This window comes from Labeo rohita, chromosome 11, assembly GCF_022985175.1.
Source record: "Labeo rohita strain BAU-BD-2019 chromosome 11, IGBB_LRoh.1.0, whole genome shotgun sequence".
Lineage (NCBI taxonomy): Eukaryota > Metazoa > Chordata > Actinopteri > Cypriniformes > Cyprinidae > Labeo > Labeo rohita.
In genome coordinates this window covers 2,723,040-2,737,502 of record NC_066879.1, presented here as the reverse complement: position 1 = coordinate 2,737,502, position 14,463 = coordinate 2,723,040, and the positions used below count along the sequence as shown (strand labels likewise).

Below are 14,463 nucleotides of genomic sequence, written 5' to 3'. Positions count from 1 at the left end.
CTGTTTTTTTTTTCCAGTCTTCTGACGTTATTATTTTTTTATTTGTCTACATCATGCGGTTATTGGCGCACTCCACTCTTCATCTCCTGTTCGTCTTCCTCTGAGAATGCAGTGGTGAATTCATGCAATTTGATTTGGGCTGTATCTGTGCAGATGGCTGTCTCTCTTCATCCTTCTCCGTTCCTCTCGTCTTTTCACTCAGATGGTTATTTTCTCTTCTGCACTGTCGCTCCCTCTCCCTTTCTTTCTTTCTCTCTCTCTCTCTCTGTCTCAAAATAAAAACAACTTTCAGGGGAGACAGAGAAATCGATCACGTTGACAAAAGATCCGCATGACTGCAGCCCTGGCGATGTGGCTCATCTTTCAGTCTTTCTCTTTATTCTCCTCGTGATAAACTCCTGATATCGGTCGGCTCTATGATTACGTCCTGTATTCAGTCCAAGCAGCTTCCCTAGTGAGTGTAATCAGCATAGCTTTTCCATTTCTGTCCTTACGCATGCTGTACATACCTTCATTTTACACTTAATCATGTCAGGGAATTTTTTTTTTTTTTTTTTTTCCGTACCTACAGCACATGGACGCTTCTCTTAATATTACCCTCTGTATTATCTCGAAGTCAAATGAGGTTCAGATTACAAAACTAGCCTTTATAGGTACACCCAGCTCTGTTGGAATTAAAGTCGGACCATTAATCTCACTACAGGACCTGAGGAATTACAGTGAAATGAGGCTTTCAAGAGTCAAATAAGACGTGTTTCAGTACATTGGAATAGAGCTGGTTTAAATTTCGAATATCAGTCTGGCTGAATCACCCCCTCATGTTCCATTGCCGTCTCATTTATATAGATAGAACTTCTCTTCATGCTGTCCATACCCAGACAGAGAAAGGAAGAAGCAGGTAGAAAAAAAGAAAAAGTAGGGAAGAACAAAATCCATATTTCAAAATCCAGCCACTGCTCTATATTCCTTTCCAATTCAGGCTAGGATTCATAATAAAGTAGCCTGTGTGGAACAGACAGTTTCGTCTGTTTCTAATGGGATTTAACAGTAAGAGTATTTGACTGACTCCAGCTTTCACTTGAGAAATATTAAACCTGAGCATCCAGAACTCAATCTTAAAGACGTCATTCATGACTTCTTTTTTCATACATTTTCCATTTTGTCTTCATGTTACCCGTAAGCAGGCTGAATCCATGTGCACAGAACTCTGAAGTTCATCATATAATTGCAGTGACTGCCATTCACAAGCCTCTGTGTATTGCATGTTGTTTATTAATTAACTTGGCTAATTTAATTATGCTTTCAGCTATAATAATGTTCACTGTACAACAGGGACAGTACACTAAAAGTACACTTTTGTAACTTTTCTACACTTGAAGGGTGCATTTTAGTACATTCAGTACTAAAATGCAAGTACATATGCATATTAATACTGTAAATTACATTAGGGGTGCATATTAGTACTAAGGGTTATACATATGCATATTCATAGTTGCATATTAGTACCTGCAGTACAAATGTTATCTATAATTGAGTACTAATATACAAATACATACTTATTAGTATTGTAACCAAGGGTACATATTAACACTAATTAGCGTACTAATTGTAGTGTACATAGTAATAGCTAAACTCTACATTTTACTACAAATTGGTATTAATACGCTAATATCTACACATATTGATACCTTAAAAGATTGCTAAAAGGTACTTACTTACTTATTAGTTCTTAATGGATAAATGTTAGTGCCTAAAGTGACATTATAGTACTAATTAGTACTTACAGTCCAAATACATATACATAATTGTACCTTAGGGAGCATATTAGTACCTTAAGTGTTCATTTTAGTGTTAATTAGTACTCATTGTAGTAATATTTTTTTTATTTTATCTTATATGTTTATTTGAATATATAATATTATATGTTTATTTGAATTATAATAATAATATGCAAATATATATGCACATTACACTAATACATTAATACCGTAAAGTAGGTAAAGGGTACATATTTGTGCCTAATTTATATATAAGATACATTTTAGTGCTAATTAGAAGTTAATTTGCAAGTACATATTCACATTACTACCTATAGTCTCATCATAAAGGACATATTTGTCTGGTGTTCTTATACACTGCATTGAAATGTTTTTCCTTCTTTCGTTGGGTCATCTTGCAAGTCTTTGGTTGTGCATTGCAGGTTTTCCTCAGTTGTTCTGATCAAACGTTTTATGATATTGTGCTTTTTTGTTCAACACCCTAAAAGGTTTTCTGGTACAACACAATTTAAACTAAGGAATAAGGCTGCCAACTGTGTCTCTAGGAACTTTTAATGTCCTGGAAAGCTTCATATAGCCTTAGACTTTCTAAAGTAATAATTATTTCATCTCTATAGCTTCTTTAAAGCTTTTGTGAGAGCTTTGTTGACTTTGCCATATTAGCTACTCAAGCTTCAGCGCATGCATGGGCTAACTGTATGTATGTGTAACAGCTCAAGCTAATTCTGTTTTCTAATAGAGTTGAATAATTATGACATAGATGTAAAATGTAAAAAAAAAAAAAAAAAAAAAAAAAAAAAAATCCTAGAACTTAAAAATATTACATTATATATTGACATTATCACTTTTATTATGCCAGTAATCTGTTACAGATGCAATTTTATAAAGTCCTGGATCTTCAGTATAGTGTGTATTTGTAAAGTACTTCAGTCTCTGGGGTGTTGAATAATTTCGATTGCAACTGTACATGTTAGTATTGTAACTAAGGGTCCATATTAGTACTAATTAGTGCTTAAGTTTCAAGGATGCAATAATAATACCTAAAATGTACATTTTAGTACTAATGAGTACTAATATAAAACCAACACATACTGGTGCCGAAGGGAGCGAAAAGGTACATATTACTGTAGTTTTTACTATATAAGTTTTAGTACCTAAAGGAAGATTTTAGTACTAATTACTTAAGGTACAAATATGCAAATACATATACATGAGTGTACCTAAGGGAACATATTAGTGCCTTAAGTGTACCTTTTTGGTGGTAAGTAATACTCAGAGTACTAATATACAAATATATATGCATTGTTTAATAATATATTAGTACCTGAAGGTAGGTAAAAGGTACATAGTTGTGCCTAATATATATATATATATATATATATATATATATATATATATATGGCACATTTTAGTGCTATTTAGTACTTAAGTTGTAATTTGCAAGTACTATTTATACACATAGTACCTTACGGGTACATGTTATTACCTAAAGTGTGCATTTTAGTCCTTAATGTACTAATATGCAAGTACATATACATATTAGCACCCTAAGGTTGCTAATCGGTACATATTAGTACACAATGAATAAATATTAGTTTTATGTTAGTATTTTAGTACTAAATAGTACTTCTAGTACAGATATGCACATATTCATATTAGTGCCTTAAGGGGAATATTTTAGTAATATGCATCCCATCAGAAGAGATATGATATAAAATTGTACCTCAACACATTTTACCATGTTTGCATAACAGATTTTCAGAAAATACAAAATTATATTTCCTCTTAGCTTTGCAATAAATATAAAAGTTAAAAATAAAAGCTGCAAGTAAATATGAATCTATAAGTGATGATTTCCAGATGTACTTTAGTTCCTAATGTTACCTGATCACATGAAACAACTGTTGTCTTCTCCTCTTGTCCACTCTCAGCTTGATCGGCTTATCTCCGCATTTGAATTTGTCCATCATTGAGACAGAGCCTCCATCAATCCTGACAGGGCTTTGAGGAGATACACCATCCCGGATCAAAACGAGACAGAAAGCCTTGAGAACAGTTAGACAGCTTGTTGGGTTATCACCTTGATGTTAAACATAAGAAACTATGTTATGATTCCGAGAGTTATAAAACTGACGGAAGTAGAGTGCTGTCAAATTTACGGAGAGGGGAAGCGTTTGATAGACACTTTTGAAAGCGATCTACTGTAGGGTAATTTGTTTCAAGCTGCCAGGTTTTGGACACATTCCTATGATGTAGAGAGGTTTATTGTTTATTGCTTTGAACCTTGGCCTTAAAGGATGTGACTAATCTTCTAAATGTGCACGACTATTTCCTAAAGCGTCTTGAATGGTCTGCCAAAGCAATAAGTTTCAACCGTTACTCTAAAAAATTTTTCAGCCGCTCTTTCTTTTCTCAATAAATCCTCTACTCTGGCTTCTCACGTTTTCTTTTTGGTGCATTGCTCATCCTTTTGCATGCTGGCAGGAAGATGATTCATCCTGCTGAATTGTATCCGTCTGTCTTAGGAGTATTGGACGGAAGACAATGAAACTAAACAGCAGTCCCGGTCTCCGTATAGTCGAGCGAGGGCTTGTATGCTGAATTATTGAGTGCGATCGGTCTAGCACAATATGTAATCAGAGAACCTTCATAAAGACACATGTACGCCCACAAACGCATTCACACTCGGTTGAACAGCAGACCGTTTTGTATTTAACCGCTTTGTAAAAAAGCAACTTTGCAAGTTGCAAGCTCTCAGCAGAGGTCACACAAGTGCCACCACAAATAAAACCAAAATATCAGGTGCGTGGCAGACAATAGCAGCAGTAAAGGACACTAAAAGACAAATTCAGTGCAGTGAGAATCCACAGCGCTTTAGTTATCGAATCAGCCTGTAGGAAGCTCGAGGTGGCCTGTAGGTTGGAGAACAGCGCCTGACCGTACACTCATCAGACTGCACCCGTTGACCAGCTCATCAAGCACCTCACAGAGCTCTTGACTCTCATAGCCTGCTTGAATGCCTCGGGTTCTCACAGGAAGAGCAGACAGTGCCAATAAGAAGTCATAAAACCAGAGTGCAATACTATAAAATCAAGAAAAAGCCATTACTGATGGGCAGGAAATAAGAGAGGGCCATCAAGACACTTTAGTTGAGTCCGGAGAGGCCTATAGAAAAAAAACTTACTTTTTGGGCTTCGGTCGCGCATTTCAATGAGCTCCGAGTTTTTGGGTTTTTTTTTTTTATCTGATTTGATCAGTTGTGTGTTTTATTTTCTCTCTCTCAATTTGAGTTTTCATACTTTGCCAGTCGCACATGTGAATAACTTCAAATAACTTGAAATTAATAGCACATTTGTTATTCTAACGTTGTCTGTTTCATTATGCCGAATCCCAAAATGAAAAACGGCAATGCAGAGAAAAGCTAATGAAGGATTCAGTCTCTGATGTAAAAGAGCATTACGCTGTATTTTGAACGTTCCCTGCATGTCAAGAGGTTTGTGTAGCTCAACTGATATGCTGCCAGCAACCCTGCAGTGAAGGTTCGATTCTCAGGGAGCGTAAACTGATTCAAATTTACCTTGAATGCACTGTCTCGGTTTTTCGCTTTGAAGAAATGCATTTGCCATTTGTTAGAGTTAAAACTGTGCTAATCAGTTTTTGCACCAAGCTTATTTAAAGTAGTTAGACTAAAGCGTGCAACTCTTTTAAAAAAGGAGTTACGCTAAAGGCTACTAACAAAAAGTAACTACAGCTTCATTTAAATATTTGACTATTCAGTGTTATAATTTAAGCAGAAGCATGTTTTGGGGCACACTGAGGGTGTGAATGAATTACAGGGTTCCCACAATTTTTCACCATGACTTTTCTAGTTATTCATGACTACTGGATGAGGCTTTTTAAAGCAATAGCACTTACAAAGACCAGTTTCTATTCTAGTCTGTATGAAATATTTTAGAGTGTACTGTAACTAGTAAAACTGATATTCACTGTTGAAGTTTCCTTGACTTTTCCTTGAATTTTTTTTTTTTTTTTTTAGATTTTAATTTCAGTAACTTTTCACTGCTCTGTGTGACTTTTTCAAGGGTGCCATTTTTTGTGTTCTGTGAAAATGTGAAGAAATATAGTTACACTGAGAACAACTAGGAAAAATATAATACACCTAATATATAAAAGAGTTGAAAAAGTAACAATAAACATTATCATTATTAACTGTTCTAAATGTATCACTGTGTACTATAATAAAGAAGAATGCATTTTAACTTTTTAACTATTTAATTTTTTAATGCAGCAGCTACACTGTAATTTTTCAATGTTACTGTTGCTTGAAAAAATCTTGCAAACCTATTGTCTCAGAAAAAAAAAAATCTAGTTAAAGGGATAGTTCACCCAAAAATGTAAATTATCCCAAGATTTACTCATCCTCAAGCCATCTGAGATGTATAAGATTTTCTTCTTTCAGACGAATGCAGTTAGAGTTATATTAAATAAGGTCCTGGCTCTTCCAAGCTTTATAATGGCAGTGAATGGCTGTTGAGATTTTGAAGCCCAAAAAAGTGCATCCGTCCATCATAAAGAGTACTCCACACAGCTCCATATGCCTTTTGAAGCAGATGACGTAGGGCATAGTGTAAGCTACGGTGAGAAGTGAGGAGAGAGCAAAACAAAACACTGGTCATGAATTAGAAGTGCAAAACGAGGATTTGTAAAGAAGAATGTTGGAGGATTTCAATATAAGCCAAAAGGAGACTAGTTTTCCTTTGCTGCAAACAGAACTTGGTTCTCGTGAGAATATAGCATATTTTCACCGGAGCTTACACTGTGCCTACGTCCTACGTCATCCGCAGGAGCGCCACTCTCTCGTGGACAAGCTAGAGATTACGGTTTATAGTTTTAAATATGATGTTTTTTATTCACTTCCCTTTATTAGCTTCCTGGAGCCTTTTTATGATGGATGGATGTACTTTTTGGGTTTCAAAATCTCAACAGCCATTCACTGCCATAAAGCTTGCAAGAGACAGGACATTTTTGATATAACTCTGATTGCATTCAAATGAAAGAAGACAGTCATATATATGAGTAAATCATGGGGTAATTTTCATTTTTGGGTGAACTGTCTCTTAGTTTTACTTAGTGTTTGGCATGTTACGATAGTTGGTATTACAGGTTTTACCCATTGTTAAGCCGCAACACCGGTTTCGTCACTTGCCCACCGCAAACTAAACTAAAATTCATTTAGTTCAGTTAGAGAACAGACAGTACAATTGAAACTGAATGCGGCTGCTCAATGCAGTGTTGCGATCGAACAACAGTCACATCACAGATCAGCGGCAGGAGTCTGATTTAATTTATTGCATGAGGAGAGTGAGTCGAGCTGATAAGTGAGGGGATAAAGGCAAGATGTTGGCAAAAGATTTAGTTTCGAAATGAAATACAAAAGCGCCTGTTGACTGTTGCCGTTTATCTAAAAGGAGATTTTGGAAACTCATTGGAAGAACATTCATTTCTTATTTAGCCTATTTGGTTCCACCGTGTTTTTAAACTTTGTGGAAGTTATTTGTTATTTTACATTAGGCCTATACCATGGTGTATTTTTTATTCGTTTTGTTGATAAATGAGTCATTCTATGTTTAATGAGTTTGTCGTACTGTTTTGTTGTGCTCCATTCAATCAACTGATTGTCGCTAATTCGAAAGTGAAAGTAAAATGCGCATGGGCATTTACAAGCTATTTAAAAGTGAAGAAAAGCTTGGAAAAGATGGAAAACTCTCCCCCCCGGTGTTGTCACACGTCAACAGGTTAACAGGTAGGAAAATTTCCTCACCATCACTTCCCTACTTCTGAGTAAACTTGAATATATTGAGCAGCCTTAACTGGATTTTTCTGAGAAAGTAAGTTTGCAAGATTTTTAAAGTTAATACATTGAAATTTACATTGTACGTGGAGTATAAAAAACAATGACAGTAAGAGCTTAACTTGACATAATTTTGTTTCAAAAAGTATTGCACTTGTTCAAAAACAGCTGTCAAACTACTGCAAAAAAAGAAAAAGAAAAAAGAAAATGTAGTTAATAGTGTCACTACTTGTAAAGAATTACTCCACGGCACTGGTGCTAATCCCTCGCCTGACTCCATTTGCTCTTTTGAAAGGGGCTCTGATACAGCCTCTCCCAGGATGGTAAAGTTCGCCAGAAAAAGGCAGAAGTCACTCTGAACCTGCCCTAGAAACGCAGCATTTATCTCCAACATGGTATCTGCGGAGAGAGCACGTTCCTCACGTGTTAGTCGTCTTCCCCCTATTCACCCCGCGCTCGCTGTAATTCTACAACTAACGAGTGGGAGGAAGATTTCAAAAATTGCTTTTTGTCATTAGGACTGAATTCAGATGACTCAATCAAGCCCAGGGGACTTAACGAGGGCACGATCATCATTTATTCAATTTAGTACTATAAAGAACATTCATTAAACAGGGAGTTTGGGGGGCCTGGGTTTCGAACGTGACAAATCCTTTCAGGCTGCCCACGGGAGGAATTTTAAAGAGACTTTTAAATGTACAAGGGACCTTACCTCCTTCCCTCTGGGATATTTAAGCGGATGTGTCATCGGGATGGCTCGAGCGGCGAATGTCGATTCATCTGAATCAGGAAAGGTGGATATTCTAGGTGTGTGTTCACGGTGCAGCACGGCTGCTGAATTATTGAGCAGAAAAACTCTCTTTGATCCATGCTATGTAGCCCACATACCAATCTCTTACCTGTCAGCCTCCCAGAAAGCCATTCATTTTTCAAATGTTTGCAAGGAGGATGCTGCGGTATGTTATTTTTCCTACCGCAAGAAATTTCCAATCCCTTTTCGGGCTCTAAATTGATATGTAGCCGCCATGTTCTTAGCCAAATACAAAGAACTATTTCTGGGATTTCAGATTTGATTGCCAGTTCATGCAGGAAAGTACTAAGATAAAAAAGGGAAAAATCCTGAACTTTGATTCCTGGCTTTTTGTCTATTTTGAAAAACCTTGATATTGAATGGAGGCTCGAGCTGTACTGAAAGCTACCAGGAATACGTTTTATTACCAAATCAATATACCAAGTCTCAGTGTCCTAAGCGGCGTATCTCTTAGATGTTTTAGCAGCCATTTAAATAGAAAGAGAACTTTACCAAAGCATAAAGAGTGGGAGAGCGAGGTTCAGATATTGCACCGAAAGGTCATGTGTGGGAGTTCAGTGTCTGAGTGAAATGAAGAGAAAGGCATCACGCTCAGTCTGCCGAATACGTTATGCAAAAAAGGACTGTAGCACGCTCACCAGTCATTTCACTTTCACGCATGGTTTCCAGACCCACGGCTCACGAAATGGGTAGGCGGGGTGTGGGGTTTATATCCCGTGACTCAAGCGCGTCAGGGTTTACATTTGATTGCTTCAGCACAAAATCCCCTCACATCAAATGTCTTGCGCATCGCAAAGCCCAGTGACACACAGAAACATGGTCATAATTTCGAATCTGGTGATATTTCATGAAGTGTTGCCTCGCTTGAAAGTGGAGATAGTTATGTGGGCGCGCATAAACGCATCTCCTGAAAGATATCTCCGCTCCGCTCTCCTGTTTTTTCACTCGTATTCCTGTTTATCGAGAAGCCAGTGCACTAAAATTTGTAAGGGTGGGTATTAAATAGTGAAGCCGGAGGTGTAAACAAAAAAAAAGGCACTTTGCAATGCAGAAATGCATTTCTGTGTTTTTGTGTGCAGTGCACATTTTTTTCTTGGGCTGTCAGTTGATGCACAGATATACCGCAGTATTATATATTATAGTTATTATATAATTATAATTGCATACAGTATTTATTGCACCAATGCTCTTCCTTGCACACGTGTACAGATGCAAGTCAAATCTTCTATTTGTTGATTGTGGTGGTGATAAGTTTAGCACTTTTTAGAAAACAGAATGACCATAACAATTTAAAAGAGTTTCCTTTGCCATTTTTTAAAAATTTGAATAACACATTAATGCCAGTTAATATATTACACATTTAATTTGTCATATGTGTTAATGAACACGTTAATTAAACTTGTTACTTATACTGTTGATTATTCTGAAATTATGATTCATTTCTAGTCTAAAAGCATGTTTTTTTATGGAAGTATGTCTGATCCACTTAGAATGAAAAGATCAGGTCATAAACTGTTTGGGTGTTTTTATAGGACAAGCTTTTTTGTTACATAAACAGGCTAAAACATGCTTCAACAAAATCTGTTATTATCGTACTTTTGATGAGAAGAACCATTGTGGGAAACATCCTCTGTCAAACCAAAAGCATCAAGCAGATTGATATCCAGATGTTTAATGTCCCACGGTTCTGCAACATGTTTCTTGCTTCAGTGGAAGAGAAGGGGAAAACAGAAGAGGGAAACGTCTATCGCATTGAGCCATGCCATGGTTAATGATGCCAGATAGAAAGACGAGAGACAGAAAAGAGATGGATGAGGGAAGAACGAGAGAGGATTGTGTATGCATCTGTTCTTTACATCAAACAGAGTTTGGAAGAAATATACCAAGACGAGGATTTTGTACGCGGCAATGATCCAGCTTCAATTAAAAGTAGGCCAGAAATGTCACTTTTTTACTCATTATGTCAGTCAGTTGTTAAATGAAAGTACATACAGTACGACTTCTTTCTCTGAAGTGTATAATTTCTGTGCGTAATTGGAATTGCAAAAATAATGCTTGTTTTAGGTCCCACATTTCTCTGGATGCGGTTTTATAAGCACCGGTGTTTCAAGAGAAATCATTCTAACGGTGATTTTTTTAGTAGTGTCCTTGTGCCCACTCTTTGTGTAGTTGTCTCTGCCCATGAAGATTGAGATTGAAAGTACTTTAACAGAAAAATATACACATCACTTTAATAAACAACTCTATGTAGCTTTATCATTCTGTTTTCTTTATTCTTAGGCATTTTGAGACAAGGCAGGCAATTGTCACGCAGCTGAGGGAAAGTGTCTACTAAAGCATTATCACTGTGATCAATGGCCCAGTTCACTTGCCATCCAACTGTCAAGTATCAAACCCTGATGCTGAATACTATTTACTGTTTGGGAAGGAACACTGCCTTGACTTTGATTAATAAGCAAGCATTTGACTCCACATGTCACTGCCATATTATCTATTGTACAATTTTTAATTTCCTGATGCCACCGAAGCCTAAAGATTAGATCGTTTGTGCAGTGCAATGTTGTCATATTCCAGGCACATAAAAAGCACAGAAAATATAAGCAGCATCGTGTATTTATACAAACTTGTAAACTAAGCACTTAAAGGTTTGATTTCAAGGATTTCTATATGAGCAGCAAACTGACAGTTTAAATGCATCACAGCCTCTTGTGTTTGATTATCTATAGAACTCTACTCATTGTGTCGTCTTATTACAGATTCGATCGGACCAGGACAAAGAGATTGAGATCCGGTACAGTATAACAGGAGCCGGAGCAGACCAGCCTCCCAACGACGTCTACATCATTGATCCTGTGACAGGGAAAATGTCTGTCACTAAACCTCTGGACAGAGAGGAGAGAGCCTCCTACCATGTAAGTGCGCCTTTTTCCAGAGTTGGCTCGGAAACATCATTTTTGCCCTATTCAGATCCTGTTTAAAGTGGAACTGGCCTCAACCCATTTAAGAAACATGCTCCAGTTTGCAAGAGTTTATGGCCTTTTGCCAGTTGGAATCAAACTAGAACTGAACTGTTTTTTTTTTTTTTTTCTATATGCAGTGATCCAAAAAAAGTATCTGGACACTTAAGCCTCTTTTTAAAATGTATGAATGCCTTACATTATAGAACAAAATAACAATTTTTAGGCGTATGCTACTTTCACACTGCTCAATTCTGATTTTTGCTCAGATCTGATTTTTTTTGCATAGCCGTTCATATTTTTATTTTAAATGTGGCCAATACCAGATCTGTTCACACAGGTTCCAAACTGAACCGTATGTGCAGGGTTGCCAGGCTTTCACAACAAATTCCGCCCAATTGGCTCTCAGACCTAGTCCAAAACTAGCCCAGTTGCATTCCAGGGGGTAAATATCACATTAATGTGGTCGCTTCAACCCACATAGTTGAAAAACAGCCCGCAGCAACAGTGCAAATGTAGCCCAATTCCATGAGAAAACAGTGGACCTGGCAACACTTGCAACACTGTCATAAAAAAGTAAACACAAAGGACATAAAGTAAGTGATTATGCATTTACAGTATTTACAGGTTTCCTATGGGCTTTGGAAAAGTATGAAAAAGTATGGAAAAACAGAAAGCAGAATATGGAAAAATATTTGTGTTTCCAGACTTTTGCCTTATTTAGTTTTTTTTTTATATATATATATGTATAATAGAAAATGTAAGAATTTTCTGAAAATTTATCGCACAAGAAGTGAGATTTCATGGCAGCTGTTTAGTGATTCTTTAGTGATTGTCAAATATGCACTTTTTGATTATGCAAAATACAGGTTATAAGCATTTTGGGTTTTTTCTCACAATATTCGTAGCACCGTATTATATAGCCTCAAGGAACTTTGCAAAAATAAAAAATATACAGACTTTTATGAAACCATTAAACTTAGTATGTAGGACAGTGTGAGCATTTGTGCCATCAGCCCATTTGACTGTGTGGTTTCTTGGCCTCCACAAAGTATGCGTTAAAGAAACCTAAGGCCTTGAAATACTGCATATTGCCCTAATGAAGGCCAAATTTCATTCAAACACTTTTTACAATATCAGTCTTTTTTGAAGACCCTTGAACTTGGCAAATTTTATGTCATCAGTCCATTTCATATCATGGTTTCTATGCCACCACACCATGTGTTAAATTGGACATTATGCCTTGATATTAGAGGTAATACAATAAAAAAGCCAAATTTTGAGCAAGTAGATCTGTTCATTTATGTGCATCCATGCTCTTGTTTTATTCTGAATCACAAAGGAATATAATACTAGATATTGTAATGCATATGCATGCAAAAAATTCCCATGCGCATGTGAATAATTTCTCATGGGCACAAAAAAGTTTTTTGTGTGCATGTAAAATTCTGTCATCTTTTATTTTAGAGACTCTGTTGTCACTTCAAGAAAATCAATGAAAAGAAACACTGAGAAAATAAAAATATTTACAGATGACTGTACTATATATCAAATATAAAGTTCAAAATAATGCTCTATGAACCATTTATGTTAAATATGGTCTGAAAATCGACTGAGAGGTTTGGAAATTTGAGACTGGAAAAGTATGGAATTAAAATTAAAATGGAACTGGGTGGGAACCCTGGTATTTGTCTTGTGATCTGCCGCAGAAGTCAGTGAAATTATGTGCAGGCAATATGAAAAATAAAGAAATGGATGTGACTGAAAAGAGCAGAGTTTTGAAACTTTTCTGATACGAGTCCTCATGACTGTTCACACTGCGCTCGCAGTGGAAGTAGCACAAACAGAATTGAAAAGATCAGATTGCATGTGATTTGTGCTGTTCACACTGTCATGAGAAAAACAGATCTGAGATTGGGTGTGGGCCACATTTGCCTGCAGTGTGACCGTAGCCTTAGTTGAACATGTTTACTTATGACATACTTACAAATGGCTGAATTTGATTGAATTACAAAATATTAAAACAAGTAACTTTGCAAACAAAATAATGCTCAAACTTTTCGGAACTAACCAAATTTTCTGACGGAAAACCATATAGTTCACAGTTGTCCAAACAAAATTAGTGTTCCACTTTTAGTACAGCCAGAAAGTGTCCAAATACTTTTTGCTTTCATTATATTTGATGCTTATTACTTGGAAGCCTAACGTCAGTTTGTGAAATGTTTTGATTTAAAAGTGTGTTTGTGCTATATAGATCATTAAACAGCTTTTGTTTTGATACTTGATGTACTGCAAATACATTGTGGCTCAAGTGTCTGCATTTATATATAAACTCCAGCTTTGAATGAATATTAATATCTCGTTATCTGGCTGTTCAGGATAACTTTTAATCAGGACTCGAAGGCCTACAAACTCAGAGATCTGACTTGATTGCGAACCTGATTGGTCCCAGAAAGTTCCAGCCATCAAAACAAGTGCAGTTGCCTTGTCAGCCTTTTTAGATATCGAAAACGAAGCTACAGGCTTAGTAAAGCCACCGCTTGTTAAGCAAAGTTTGCAGAAATCTGAAGAATCATACTTCATTGTGCAATTAAAGCTATTCAAACTGCTTTCAATGCATTAAAAATGAATCGTTTCGGACCTGCCGGCTGGCGTCACTTGTTAAGGGTGCTTTTATTTTTTGTTTTTGTTCCGCTATTCTGTTTATGTGGCTCTTTTCCTTATGAATAATGTGAAGAAGAAAAGCTAGAGACAAAGAAAAGAATTGCTTTGACACGTCAGGGTTTTTTTTCAGTTAGTCAAACTGTCAATTAGACGAAGGTTCAGTAGCAACGTGCAGATGAGAGGGGGAGAGAAAGGGAATGAAATAGTCTGGAAAAGAAGTGTTGAATTGTCACAAGTGATGAGTATGCAACTCCCGATGCTTTAACTCAGCTGGGGCATCAAATCAAACAGCGACCCTGCCCCCTTATGTTTCTGCCTGTCACCCCACCTCTGTCACAAGCGGGCTGCCAGCAAGCCTTCCCTCCGCCACATCTTCCCCCGACTGTCATTCACTAACGCGCT

General features: G+C 36.7%; 1 protein-coding gene across 2 annotated transcripts in view; it reads left to right on the top strand.

Moving 5' to 3' along the window:
- Positions 1-14,463, top strand: part of cdh4 (cadherin 4, type 1, R-cadherin (retinal)) — a 262,132-nt gene that overhangs the window by 190,624 nt on the left and 57,045 nt on the right. For both annotated transcript variants that reach the window (XM_051123120.1, XM_051123119.1), the window contains one exon: positions 11,197-11,352. In XM_051123120.1, coding sequence (XP_050979077.1) covers positions 11,197-11,352 — 156 coding nt within the window. The remainder of the gene's footprint in view (positions 1-11,196; positions 11,353-14,463) is intronic.